Here is a 14,423-nt window from a genome sequence, read left to right on the forward strand (position 1 = left end):
TGTTAGTGGGAATTTATTGAGCTTTGAGTGGAAAATGATGGAAACAAGAAAGTAGAAACTATTGTATACATGGAAGCATTTTATACCTAGATAAAGTGTTCACTGATTGCCTAGGGAGGCCCAATATTTGAGATGATTGCTTTTTACAATTAAATATAAAATTATTTATAACCAGCAAATTCAGTCAATTTCGAATGATGCAAATAAGGGCCATTTTTTTTTTTTATTCATCTTCAGTGAACCCCCTTTAGATATTCATTTAAAATGTCAAGGATAGTATTTTACTCTTCAGGTATAGAAGAGAGTGATTAAGTGATTTTGGCCAGAGTAATAATTGTTTCTCACACAGCTGTAAAGGAGATATTTAGAGTGTGTAATGTCCATATGTGTGTGAACATCTTGGGATTTGTGGATATGACATCTAAGTGGATAAGTCCTTGTTACTGCATCTCATCAGATAGAATGTTCTTCCTGCATTAGCCAAGGTTGCCTAAGGCAATCAACCCACCACTTCTCCACTTTATTCCTCCCAATCAGAGAGGACAATGGAAGAAAGGCAGTGAGGAGTTATCAATCAGCTTGGATTCTAAATAAGGACTTCAGGAGAAGGAAATTGCTAGGAAAAGATTTGTTAGGGCCACTTAAAGTATCAACACAGGTCCACACTATCCACTGATACCATACATTATTGTTACCACTAACAGTCCCCCATTAGAATAAAGGTCCTTCATTAAAATATTATATATATATATATAAATTCTACAAAGTACCAAGTAGTGCTCATATTGGGAAAGGGTTAATTTTTGTTTTTGTAATTATTGGAATATAACAGGAAACTAGTTACCAATTACACATGAATTCTAAGGTCATGCCTGTTTGGTTTTAAAATAAATTTATTAGTTTGCTTATTATTTTGAAAGTCATTTAAATGCCTATTTTGTGCAGGTTCAGTGACAAGCACTGGAATATCAAAGATAGAAGACATAGTATCTGCATCAAGGCCTACTTTTTTTTTTCTTTATGCATTTATTATTACCTGGCATTATGTGTGTTTTTAAGGAAATGGCAACCCACTCCAGTGTTCTTGCCTGGAGAATCCCAGGGACCGGGCATCCTGGTGGGCTGCCATCTGTGGGGTTGCACAGAGTCGGACACGACTGAAGTGACTCAGCAGCAGCGGCTCTCGGAGAAGGCAATGGCACCCCACTCCAGCACTCTTGCCTGGAAAATCCCATGGACGGAGGAGCCTGGTGGGCCTCAGTCCATGGGGTTGCTAAGAGTCGGACACGACTGAGCGACTTCATTTCACTTTTCACTTTCATGCATTGGAGAAGGAAATGGCAACCCACTCCAGTGTTCTTGCCTGGAGAATCCCAGGGACAGGGGAGCCTGGTGGGCTGCTGTCTATGGGGTCGCACAGAGTTGGACACGACTGAAGCGACTTAGCAGCAGCAACAGCAGCAGTGTTCATTGTTGATGAGTGATATAGTTGTGTGTGGGAGATTACCTATCTCCCTCATTCAAATGTAAGCTTCTGTTTTATTCATTGCTGACTGTATACAATGCACAGAGTATTCATATAGTATAAAGTCATTACATAAAACATATGTTTTAAAACATATTTGTTTGTAAAAATAGGTAAGCATAAAATGCAGTGGAAAGATAGCAGAGGAGAACCAACTCAGCCTGAGGAATGAGGAAAACCCTCATCCAGGAGTTCACTAGGGAGCAAGTCACGAAGAGATTCCGAAGAGTGAAAACAAGGCATTTAGGAAAAACTGTGAGCTGTTCTTCTGGAGCAAAGAGTGTGTTGGTGAAAAGAAGAGGAAAGAGAAGTATGGCAGAGAAGGAAAGCAGAAGGAGATCACTGTGGGCCTTGGACTCCATGTTGAGGAGTCTGGGTATTTTCTTTAGGCAAAGGGTTCGGATGGGGCTGCTGGCTGCCTGTAGGTTTGACCTGAGTCCTTTCCACCTTCCTCTGACATCACTGCCTGGACGTTCACTTGTTGTGTGTGACTGAGGAGGGCCTAACTGCATCTTCTTGGCTCTGGGGATGGACCTGTGACCTAGACCTGGGTATTTCGTTTTCTATCTTCCTGGTCAGAGAGATTGACTTCTGCATGAGAATGTGACTCGAGTTGGTCCCAAAAGACTCAATCCTGGAACTTTGTTTTTGGTTGGAACTATTTGGTATAAGAAAGTACTTTTGCATTGAGGTTGAAGATCTTTGATACTATAAACTTTGGGGACACCACAAAAGAAGGGTCTACTAAAATGAAAGTAACATAAAGAAAAGAAATATTAAGATATGAAGAGATATGCTCTCTGATGACATTGTTTAAACATCTGGACTTAGCCACATGTAAAATTAAAACCTTTGCTGGACCTTCCAGTTGTGTGGGCCCCCAAAGTCCTCTGACCTCTTTTTTTTTTTTTTTTTTTTAGCCAGTTAGATTTTCTTAAGCCAGTAAGTTAGATTTCTCTCTCATTCACAGAAGAATCCTAGCTGTTTGAATATAGAAGAAATTGGGGGCTAGATGCCAGAAAGAAGGCGTGTGTGAGAGAGAGATTTTGAGATTTCTGGAGAAAATCAGACTGTTAAACTGCTGAAGGCTCTAGTGATTAGGTATGTCACGTCAAGACTAGAGAACAAAATATGGACCACACCAGATTTGGGCAGGGGTCTGAGGGCTAAAGAAGTTAGTGAACTGTTAATACGAACTGTCATAAATCAAAGGCCCTGTCTGGATTTCTCTAGAATCCAAGCTGCTAAATTGGAATAGTTAAATTTTCATTGAAGGCTGAGGGCAAGGCAGTGATGTGGGGTGGAGCCCTGGCTCAAAGGCTAATATATGCATATAAAACTGGTCCAAGGAGAGCTGTTTACCTTTATGAAGCCTGCTTTCCACATGCATTTTATATTCTGGAATTAATCACAGTACAGAGCTTATTTACATTTAGAAAGTGGTCTGAAAGTGTAGATTAACTGTAGAGAATAGGAATGGGAGGATTAACTGTAGAGAAAAGGAATGGGAGGAAAGTAGCCAGATTACAGTATCAACATCTGGCTGTGAAGGGAAAAATTCTTTCTTGACTAGAGTTCCACCTGCCCATTGGGCAACTCTGGCAGATTCCACTAGTGTCCTCCGTGGCTTAGAATGATTCTGAATCAGTTTTTGATCAAAGACCACCCATGCAATCATTCCATCTTGGGTGGATCTATTTGCAAATGGGCATTGCGGCTAGCAATATAACCGTATTTGTTCCAAGTTAGTGTAAAAGTGGCTCTGAAGTAGTTTACTTACAACTTCTTTGTACTGAGAAATCTATCCTTCAAAACTCTAAATACCATCTCTTATTTCAAATGATGCCTGAGGGGTTTATGAATCTGCAGTCTTTATCACCTAACATGTTGAAACTCTCCTAATGTCTGGATTGAGCATCTGTACTCATATGAAAAGATCCTTCAGTTCAGTGGTAGAGAGATAAATCAAGATAAAGCAAGTACTTCTGAAGCTTCAATACAGATACTCCTTGACAGTACTGCCCAGCCATGACTCTGACAGTAATGTGTGATAAATGATCAATGCCTGTCAATGCTCTAGGGTACCAAGGCCATTATTAGGGATCCCTTAAATAAAAATTGTCTGGGACTAAAATATATATTTAATTTGAATGCAACTGTTTATAAGCATCTAAAAGGAAAGGGGGTGAAGGCAATGGCACCCCACTCCAATACTCTTGCCTGGAAAATCCCATGGATGGAGGAGCCTGGTAGGCTGCAGTCCATAGGGTCGCTAGGAGTTGGACACGACTGAGTGACTTCACGTTCACTTTTCACTTTCATGCATTGGAGGAGGAAATGGCAACCCACTCCAGTGTTCTTGCCTGGAGAATCCCAGGGACGGGGGAGCCTGGTGGGCTGCCATCTATGGGGTTGCACAGAGTTGGACACGACTGAAGCGACTTAGCTGCAGCAGCAGCAGCAAAAGGAAAGGGGGAGATCATTCAACCATTATATTAAAGGAAAAATCTAATATTTTCTATTTTTTTTAATTTAACCAGGGGGTAACATTTTAAAATACCATTCAGGTTGTATTATTAACATCACTGCTGGAGATGATGCACTGAACAGACTTGCTTTGTTACTGACACATTGTCTGCCTGTGCCCATTTTAGAAGAGGACAAGGAAGTTAGGAACTGGAAAACCCAAGTAGCCACAGGAATGCCTATAATTTCCTTGAGATAGTACTGGCCTATTATTATTCCACTTAAATCTGAAGAAGTTTATAAAATCTTATCCATAACACTCCTTTGAAGATTCTGTTTTTCTGATGTTATATCGCTGTGATTCAGAAAGAATAGCAGAGGTTGATAGAAAGTACACTTGAAGAAATGTTAAAAATCAAACTGATAGAAACAGTAAGTAAGTCTGGAGTAGAAGCTAAAATGAACCATAGATAATGTCTTTTTCTTGCTTATTATAAACACATAAGAACTTTATAAAACATTATGATATAACACTCAATACCCTGTGTGGTAACTAAGAACTCATCTTGACTGGAAAAGTCTTCTCTGGCAGTCAGTCATTCATTCAAAAAGTACTTATTTGGTATTTTCTCAATTCTAGTCACTGAGGAAAGAACAATAAACATAGTAGACTGGACCCTAGTGTCTATCCTGGGGAAGCTTGGAGTCTAATAAAGAGACAGAGGTTATAAAAATAATTATACAAATGAATTAATTATACTGCTGCTGCTGCTAAGTCACTTCAGTCATGTCTGACTCTGTGTCACCCCAGAGATGTCAGCCCACGAGGCTCCCCCATCCCTGGGATTCTCCAGGCAAGAACACTGGAGTGGGTTGCCATTTCCTACTCCAATGCAGGAAAGTGAAAAGTGAGAGTGAAGTCATTCAGTCGTGTCCGACTCTTAGTGACCCCATGGACTGCAGCCCACCAGGCTCCTCCGTCCATGGGATTTTTCCAGGCAAGAGTATTGGAGTGGGTTGCCATTGCCTTCTCCAATTAATTATACACATACTCAATATTGTGGTAAGTCTTAAGGTGGAAAAGTATAGAATGTCATGAAAACAAATCACAAGGGCACCAATATAAACTAATTCCTACCTGGATACTTCCCATCTCTTTATTTGGTTCAGACAGTAAAGAATCTGCCTACAATGCAGGAGAGCTAGGTTCGATCCTTGGGTTGGGAAGATCCCTTGGAGAAGGGCATGGCAACCCACTCCAGTATTCTTGCCTTGAAAATTCCATGGACAGGGGAGCCTGGCGGGCTACAGTCCATGGAGTCACAAAAGAGTCTGAGAAATTAATACTTTTCATCTCTTCATGTATTATGTTAAACTTTTCCTATGGCCCTTATTTTAAACTTTTAATTTTGAAATTATGTAGATTTCTGGAAAGTTGCAAAGATAGCACAGAGACAGCCCATGTATTCTTCTCCCAGTTTCTCCCACTGAGCACATCTTACTGTTGTACAATATCAAAACCAGGAAACTGATATGAATATAAAGTATGTATAGTTCTATGTAATTTTACTACACATTAGTTCCATGTAACCACGACTGCAACCAAGATACAAAGTCTTCTACCACTGCGAAGGTTTCCCTCCTGCTCCCGCTTTATAATCAGTCGCATCCACTGACCCCTCCCCACCACTGTCACTAAGTTCTGGAAACCACTAATCTGTTCTTCATCTCTAGAATGTTGTCATTTCAGAAGCATTATATAAATACAATCATACATATATAATCTTTTGAGATTGGCTTTTTTCACTTGGCATAATGCCCTTGAGATCCAGCCAAGTTGTTGCCTGTATCAATGATTCTTACTTTTTATTGGGCTATTACTTCACAGTGTGAATGTATAATAGTTTGTTTAACCATTCACCTGTATGCATGCTCAGTTGTTCAGTGTCCAACTCTTTGTGACCCTATGGACTGTAGCCCACCAGGCACCTGTGTCCTTGGAATTCTCTAGGCAAGAATACTGGAGTGGGTTGCCATGCCCTCCTCCAGGGGATCTTCCTGACCCAGGGATCGAACACACGTCTCTTGCGTCTCCTGCATTGGCAGGTGGGTTCTTTACCACTAGTGCCACCTGGGAAGCCCAACCATTTACCTTTTATAGGATATTTTGGCTATTTCCAATGAACTTCTAAATATATTAATTATAGTTATTATTATTAATTATAACCATTATTTTTAACCCAACATCTGAGATTTTTGCAGGTTGTTTTATTGACTAAGTTTCTTTCTCTTGACTATGGGCATTTTTTTTTCCTATTTCTTCTCACGTCCAGAAATCTTTTATTATTAAACTAGACATGTTGGTGATATACCATAGAGACTGGATTTTGTTATCTTCCCTGACAAATCCTGAGTTTTGTTTTGAAATTAAGTTAAATTACTAACAGATCCCCTAGAATGTGTAGACTTGGTTTTATATGTTGTTAGGCTGAGTCTATTTTAGTTTTTCCCTTAACTTGAAGGGAATTTCTTATTCTAGTGACTTAGTCTTTACTTCTAATGTGTGATCTTTTTAGGGGTTTTAATGGAAAGCTTAATGTATTTACCAACCTGCCCTAAATGGATGGATTCAGACTCCAACCTGACTTCCATATGGCAGATAACAGCTGAAATCTCTGTTCATCTCTCCCCATCTCCTAGACTTTCAGCTGCTTTTTTTTCTCTATGGCATTCTTGGCATTTTACCTATATTTGTAATTCAAGGATCAACCAAGGACTCATGGGAAGTTTATACTTAGATTTTGAGTTTCTCTTGTGGCTTCACTTCCTCCTAAAATTTCTAGGAACTCTGGAAGCATCAAACTCCATGCTCTGATTTATCAGATCAACAAAACTGCACTTTTTTTTTGCTGATATTTCCCTGCCCTGCATCTTCCAGACTGGGGAGTAGCCCTCAGGGAGGAAGCTGTATAAACACTCATTTACACAGTGAGATTCCCTTCATTGGGGTTTGACTCTGCTAGTTTTTGCTTGTTTTCAGTTACTCTCTCATGTCTTCAAGCAGATTAAAAAAATTATTTTTTCTCAGGATTTATGATTTTTAATCTGTCAAAGGGCCAATTTGATTTAAACAACTCTGCCATGTCTTACTTAACATGATCTGTTGTTGAATTTTGGTGTAAATGTGTTTACTTATGTTTCTATGAAAAGCATCTATGGCATTCCAAGTCTAGCTTTCCATGGATAAAAATACATCTTTATTTTCTTTACATGTTTTGTCTTCTGACAACTGAGGGATTTTTCTGTTATTTCTCTTGGAAGTCAAATTTAAAAAGTCAATTTAAAAATCAAATAAACATTTGTTTATTTGAGATCCAATGAAACCTTACTTTGTCTAAGTCCGGTGTTGCTCAAAACACCTGCTTATGAGATAAAGATGAGTTAGATGGAAACATTTTACTTATTTCTTATGTAGTCAGTAAATCCACTTTAGAGCAATATACGTTATACCTCTAGATTTGATATGGCATACGAGCCTTTCTGCCAGCCTTTATTTGTCCATTTGTTGTTTAATCACTATGTTGTGTCAGACTCTTTTAAGACCATATGGACTGTAGCCTGCCAGGCTCCTCTGTCCATGGGATTTCTCAGCCAAGAATACTGTAATGGGTTGTCATGTCCATCTCCAGGGCATTTTCCCAACCCAGGGACTGAATCCATATCTCCTACATGGCAGGTGGATTCTTTACCCCTGAGCCACCTGGGAAGCCTTAGCACCTTAGAAAATTCTTTGATATCCTGGGATAGAATCAAGGCAGAGTGTGGTTAAAGTTTGTTTTATAATATTTTTCTTTTATCTGAATAATCTGACTTACAGTTGCTTGACTTATCCATCTAGTTACTCTCTCTAGAGAATGTTGCTTTTCTAGCCAATTGAAAGACCTTGTTTTCTTCTTTTTATTACTCCAAATGCTATGTACCTTTGACTGTTCATCCAGTTCATATCTTCTGAACTTTCCTACCAAGGAATCTCTACCATTTTATCTGTGTAGGGTTTTTACGCATGATAAATCAGTTCACACACATTTCAAGCTCTGCAGAGGGCCAACCAGTAGATTAGAAGTAACTGAGTTGGGAATGGGAGTAGAAAAGAGGTGGCCTTGAAAACCACTGCTAAGATACTTCTAAAGCTGGTCTGGCTACAATCAGATAATAGGAAGCTTTTCCTTTCAGATATGTCCAAGAAATATGCTCTCCTGTCTTATTTTATAATTCAATCATAGTTTTCTTTCCAGCCAGATCAGAAGATTCTTGAGGGCAAGGATCATGACAACCCCCTTTCCTTGTAGGACTGAACATAGTGCTTTACACAGGAGTAACATTTTATTTGAGTGTGTTGCTTTGAATTTTGACCATTTGGCTGAATCTGTAGGTTTTCTTCATTTATGATTTTCTAGTTACTTGACATTGTCTGTCAAATTTTGATATCCTACTAAAGAGCACGAAGATGCACCTTGAAGATTAGTAATTTGACTTCTGCCTGATTCTTCAGCCACAGCACATATTACTTTATTTCTCCCTCACTTACTATGCTCTTGCTACATTGGTCTTCTTTCAGTACTTTTACATATCATGCAATTCTTTGCCTAGAATGGACATGGCATGGTTGCCACTTTCATCACCCAGCTGACAGATCCAATGGTAATTCCTCAGAGACATTTTCCGGATCACCTGATCAATATTTCCTGTTCCCTTGAACATTCCCCTGTTCAAGACAATGTTCCCATGACATTCTCTTGCCCATTACTCTGTTTTACTTTCTTTGTGAAAGTGAGTCACTCAATTGTGTCTGACTCTTGATGACCCAATAGACTATACAGTCCATGGAATTCTCCAGGCCAGAATACTAGAGTGGGTAGACTTTCCCTTCTCTGGGGGATCTTCCCAACCCAGGGATCAAACCCAGGTCTCCTGCATTGCAGGCAGATTCTTTACCAGCTGAGCCACAAGGAAAGCCCACTTTCTTTATAGCACTTCCTTTTACCTGAAATTATTCTCTGAATAGTTGGTTGTTTGCATCCTGCCTGTCTTCCCATGTTAGCGTCTAAACTCCAGGAGGGCAAGGAAACTCCTTTCATTAACAGCAGTATCCTCAATGCTCAGAACCATGAATGAATATTGAGTTGTCACCCTGTGTGCCATCTTCAAAACAATTTGTCATGGACCCAGTATTTCAATGCACATAATTGTCAAATGGTTTTAGTGAAAAATGGCATGAAAGTAGGGACTAGGGCCTAGGGCCTAGGGATTTTTCAAAGGAATAAACAAAGCATTATTTTCAATTTAATTACACAGTGAGAGCACAGGTCATAGGATCTACCAGTGAAAAGCAAAGGACAAATATTGACAGTGTCTTGAATATAATAATTGTTGCTGTTCAGTTGCTCATTAGTATCAGACTATTTGCAGCCCCATGGACTGCAGCATGCCAGACTTCCCTGTCATTCGTTATCTCCTAGAGTTTGCTCAAACTCTTGTCTGTTGAGTTGGTGATGCTATCCAACCATCTCATCCTCTCTCCCTGCCTTCTCCTCCTGCCCTTGATCTTTCTCAGCCTTAAGACCTTTCCCAATGAGTCAGCCCTTTGGATCAGGTGGCCAAAATATTGGAGCTTTAATACTTATTGAGTATTTACTGTGTACTAGATTAGACCTTAAAAATACTAGAATATAAACTTTCAAATACTAGACTTTGAAAAAAAATACCAAAACTCATTTAGTCCTTATGGTAACTGAGAGATAGGTATACTATAGTCATCATTTTCTGGTTGATAACATTAGGAATAGGAGTTAGATGAGGAGTAACATAGGTTGATTTGCCTGGAGTTCTAAAGCCAGTAACTGGACTTCCCTGGTGGCTCAGATGGTAAGAGCATCTGGCTACAATGCGGGAGACCCAGGTTCAATCCCTGGGTTAGGAAGATCCCCCTGGAGAAGGCAATGGCACCCCACTCCAGTACTCTTGCCTGGAAAATCCCATGGACAGAACAGCCTGGTGGGCTATAGTCCATGGGGTCGCAGAGAGTCAGACATGACCGGGCAACTTCACTTTCACTTTCCGAAGCCAGTAAGTGGCAGAGCTGGGAATTACCCCCAAGCAGTTTGATTCCATTCTGTGGTGGTAACCGCTGTGCTGTAGTGCCTCATTGCCACTTAGGAGTAAGAGTTTGTTCTTACTTCTTTAGTTCTCTCATTTATTTATAAAGTAGATCTGGAATTATTTTGCATATAGTCTCACAACTATATAGTTTAGAATAAGGAATCACGGACTTGCAGTTGAGTTGCAGGCCCATGTATGTTATTTATCTAATATAAAATTCCACCTAACATCTCCAATTCTCAGTTTCCAGTTATGCAACATGAAGTGTACTTTGAGCCTTATTAAAGATAAACTAGTATTTTATGATATTTTATTTTCTTGTGGGAGCTCTGAGTACCATACTGCTGCTAAATTGCAGAAGAAGATTGTTAGGCATATTTAATAGATTGTGCTGTGCTTAGTCACTCAGTCGCGTCTAACTTTTTGCGACTCCGTGGACTGTAGCCTGCCAGGCTCCTCTGTCCATGGGGACTCTCCAGGTAAGAATACTGGTGTGGGTTGCCATGCCCTCCTCTAGGGGATCTTCCCAACCCAGGGATTGAGCCCAGGTCTCCAGCATTGCAGGAGGATTCTTTACCATCTGAGCCATCGGGGGGGGAGGGGGCCCATGAATACTGGAGTGGGTAGCTTATCCATTATCCCTACCCAGGAATCAAACCAGGGTCTCCTACATGGAAGGTGTGTTCTTTACCAGCTGAGCTACCAGGGAAGCCCTATTTCATAGATTACCTGGACTTTATTCATCTCCAGTTTGTTCTTCTCATTAGCACTCTGGTCTTGTTTGCCAGCTCCTTTCTTCTGAGGGCCCTTTCCAAAAAAGATGTAATTTACAAAGGCATATTCCAGCAGAGCCAGGAACACAAACACGAAGCAACCCATCAGGTAAATGTCAATCGCTTTGACATAAGGAATCTTTGGCAGGGTCTCCCTGAGGTGAGTGCTGATGGTGGTCATTGTCAGCACTGTGGTGATTCCTATGAAACAGAAAAACACAGCTCAGCTGAATGCACTGTAAAGATTCCTGTTGAAGACAGATGACAGATGCCATTCTCTTGTTAGTATCCCAGAATGACGGCAGTGATACAATAAACCATGGGGTGAAAAGAGCAGATGGTTTAAAAGACAAAGCTGCAGGCTCCTTACATAGTTCATGAGTGAATCATAAAATGGGATGCTTTGTGAATGTTGGGTTGAAAACTGTATTTTAAAAAATAATGCACAAAGGAGAAAGAAAGGTAAATGGAAATATTAAAATCTCATTGATTCACCCACTGTTTACTGTCACATGTCCCTCATTCTGCTACATGCCACCTTCTTTCCTTCCTTCTCTCAGCATCTGTCATGTCCATCCTAAATCTGTTCTTGTAATACTAATCCCCAAGACAGCCACTACCAAACTGAAAGTCAGTGACCAGTTTAAGAACTATTTCATTGCATGAAACTAATATACCCAGGTCATAGGTCAGTATTGATTTTTAAAAGTATAATGCAACATTCATAGTGAGTTGACATGGAAAGAAGAAACTAATAAAGTTCATGATTTGCATCAAGTATTTGATATATGTATTTTAAAATATAATAAAATCTTACTGACTTTTCCCCCTCAAATATTACCTGTAGTTCCTTGCTTCCAGAGACTAGAGTTAGTTAGCTCCCTGAGTCAGGAAAAGACTTCCTAAACATTTAACTTGTTAAAGAAATTTAAGACTGTATTCTTTTAGAAGGAAGATTTTTGCTTTGTCTACTTTGTTAAATGTATCATTCTTAACAGTATAATCTTTGTGTGTCTGTATAACATTTTGTGTTGGTGATGGTGATGAAACAATGATTGGGGAAAATAAGAAGTGATATGCCTACTGAATCCTAAACTATGCTGTAATACTGATATTGCACACCTGTTTAGGACTTCCCTGGTGGCTCGGACGGTAAAGAATCTGCAATGTGGGAGACCCAAGTTTGAACTCTGGGATGGGAAGATCCCTTGCAGAAGGGAATGGCTACCCACTTCAGTAGCCTTGCCTGGACAGAGGAGCCTGGTGGGCTACAGTCCATGGGGTCACAATGAGTTGGACACGATTGAGTGACTAATATACACACACAGTGATTTTCCAGTTGTCAACACATCTCTGAATTCTATGCAGTCGTAACAGCCTGCTGAGTGGGATAGGGCAGGTATGTTGTTCCCATTTTATAGCTAAGTAAACAGAGACTCTGAGATTAGCTATTTTACTGTAGATCACTGAGCTAGGGGCAAAAAGGCAAGGAGGTACGAAGCAAAGGCATTTAAAATAAAAGCAAAACCTAAAACTTGATGGAGTTCCTTAAAAATAAAGACAAGAGATGTAAAATGGATACTAAAGACAAAGGAGAACTGGCAAAGGGAACAGAAGTTCGAAAATGATAAGGGAATAAAATAGTTTCAACCTCATTTGCGAGTGAGATTATTCTATTTGGATTCCCTGATTTGACCGCCCAGCTTTAGGAGAATAGAGGTAGTCAGAACTACTGTACAAAAAGTTTAAATTGTTGACATCAGTAATGGATTTAAATGTCTGGACTGATATGAAATGCCCTCGTGAGTGGTCCTATTTACTTTTTTGAATAAAATTTTAAATTTCTCATAATTCTACCTAAACTCTGATACAGAAACAAACAATTCATTTAAAATACATCAATTCCATTTCTGCTTCTAGTCCTTGGCTTAACTTTTTTTAAGCAAGGGGGGGTTGGTAAATAAATTTATTTTCTACTTAATTAGGTTTTAAACTACCTTAGGTTTTACATTTCAAAAGACAGTTTTATTCATTATCTTTATATGCTGACATCTCTAATCAAAATATTGTTAGCTTTGAGGAGAGATGTGTAAAAAAGAACTGCAATTCATGACCTTGATGGTTCATATTCCCTGCTGTGGACATTGTTCAGTGTTTTTCTTTAACCACAGAATATATATGTATTCATATTCACATTCAAATAATATGTGCACATATATATGTATGATATGATAAAGTATTTGTCTAGTTTCCTTAGTCTTGGAATGTTCAAAGGTTGATGAGGGGCTGCTAGCACTTGACTTTGTGAGCCTTAGATACTCAACCAATAGAAATGAGCTGTGGACATGATGACTGGTCTAGGGGTGAAAGGTTATGCTGATTATTTAATCCAGTTCTGTAGTCTCAGAAGACCTAGGTATGTTGGCTTAGTCACAAATGATGCTCTTTTGCATGAACATATGCGTGTGTGTGTGTGTGTGTGTGCGCGCGTGCGCGTGCATGAATAATCCCAGAAGATGATAAATGAAATGGCTCTGGGTCAAATAATAAGGCTGACCCACACATACCCAGATTCATCAGACAGATCATACATATTCTAACTTTCCAAGGAATCCTTTACAATTAAACACAGCCCTTCAGCTTGGAGCAATTATTCAGTCATGGCAAGATTAATTCTGAATTTTGTTCTTCAGGAAAGAAACCATTTTTATTCTGTCCTGATTACAGATCATTAATACAGCTGATGAATATCTGTACCTTTCTCAAGTGCAAGAAGCTCCATTTAAGGGAAATTCAGATAGATACAATTTAACTACATTTAATATTCAAAAGATAGTATTGACATAGCTTGTGAATGGTTACAAGATTTAGCTTTCTTCAGGTCCATTTGAGAATAATGTAATAATGTTCTCCACCAAAGAAAGTAAGAACCAAGGAAGAAATCACAAAGTTAGTAAAAATTAGTGTAATGAGAATTTTAAAAATATTTTCTAAGAAGCACTTATATAGGGTTGAATGTACTCTAAGATAATTATTATTTTTTTTAATTTTGGTAAAGTGATAAAAAGATGTTATGTTGTAAAACATGCACTCTGTTAAGTGCTTACATGTAGATGTTTTATTACCAAGCACCCTTAGGGCACTCTCATCCTTTGGCTCTCTATGTGAGAAGCCCTTGCCTGTAATGCTTCTCATTGGTTGTTATTTGAGGTGAAATCCCACCAGCCCTCTGGGGTGCTGAATGCATTACCTAGTGCAACTCTGGCTGCAGATGCATCATAATTGATCCAAAACGACACCCAGGACAGAATTGTAATCAGTGTGGAAGGCATGTAGGTTTGCAAAATGAAGTAACCGATGTTTCTTTTTAGACGAAAACTTAGTGATAGTCGTGGGTATGCCCCTGAATGGAAAAAAATAAAAGAAAAAAATCAGATGGTCATTTGGTTGGCTCCATCTTCTTTCTCAGCACCCCTAGCACATTTGGGGGGAAACTTCTC

General features: G+C 39.3%; 1 protein-coding gene across 1 annotated transcript in view; it reads right to left on the reverse strand.

The window, feature by feature from the left end:
- GABRB1 (gamma-aminobutyric acid type A receptor subunit beta1) overlaps positions 1-14,423 on the reverse strand; it is a 446,588-nt gene that overhangs the window by 13,833 nt on the left and 418,332 nt on the right. Inside the window, exons 7-8 of the mRNA XM_006069953.4 lie at positions 14,174-14,326; positions 10,880-11,124 (exon numbers count right to left, since the gene is read on the reverse strand). Coding sequence (XP_006070015.3) covers positions 10,880-11,124; positions 14,174-14,326 — 398 coding nt within the window. The remainder of the gene's footprint in view (positions 1-10,879; positions 11,125-14,173; positions 14,327-14,423) is intronic.

This window comes from Bubalus bubalis, chromosome 7, assembly GCF_019923935.1.
Source record: "Bubalus bubalis isolate 160015118507 breed Murrah chromosome 7, NDDB_SH_1, whole genome shotgun sequence".
NCBI classification, from domain to species: Eukaryota; Metazoa; Chordata; class Mammalia; order Artiodactyla; family Bovidae; genus Bubalus; species Bubalus bubalis.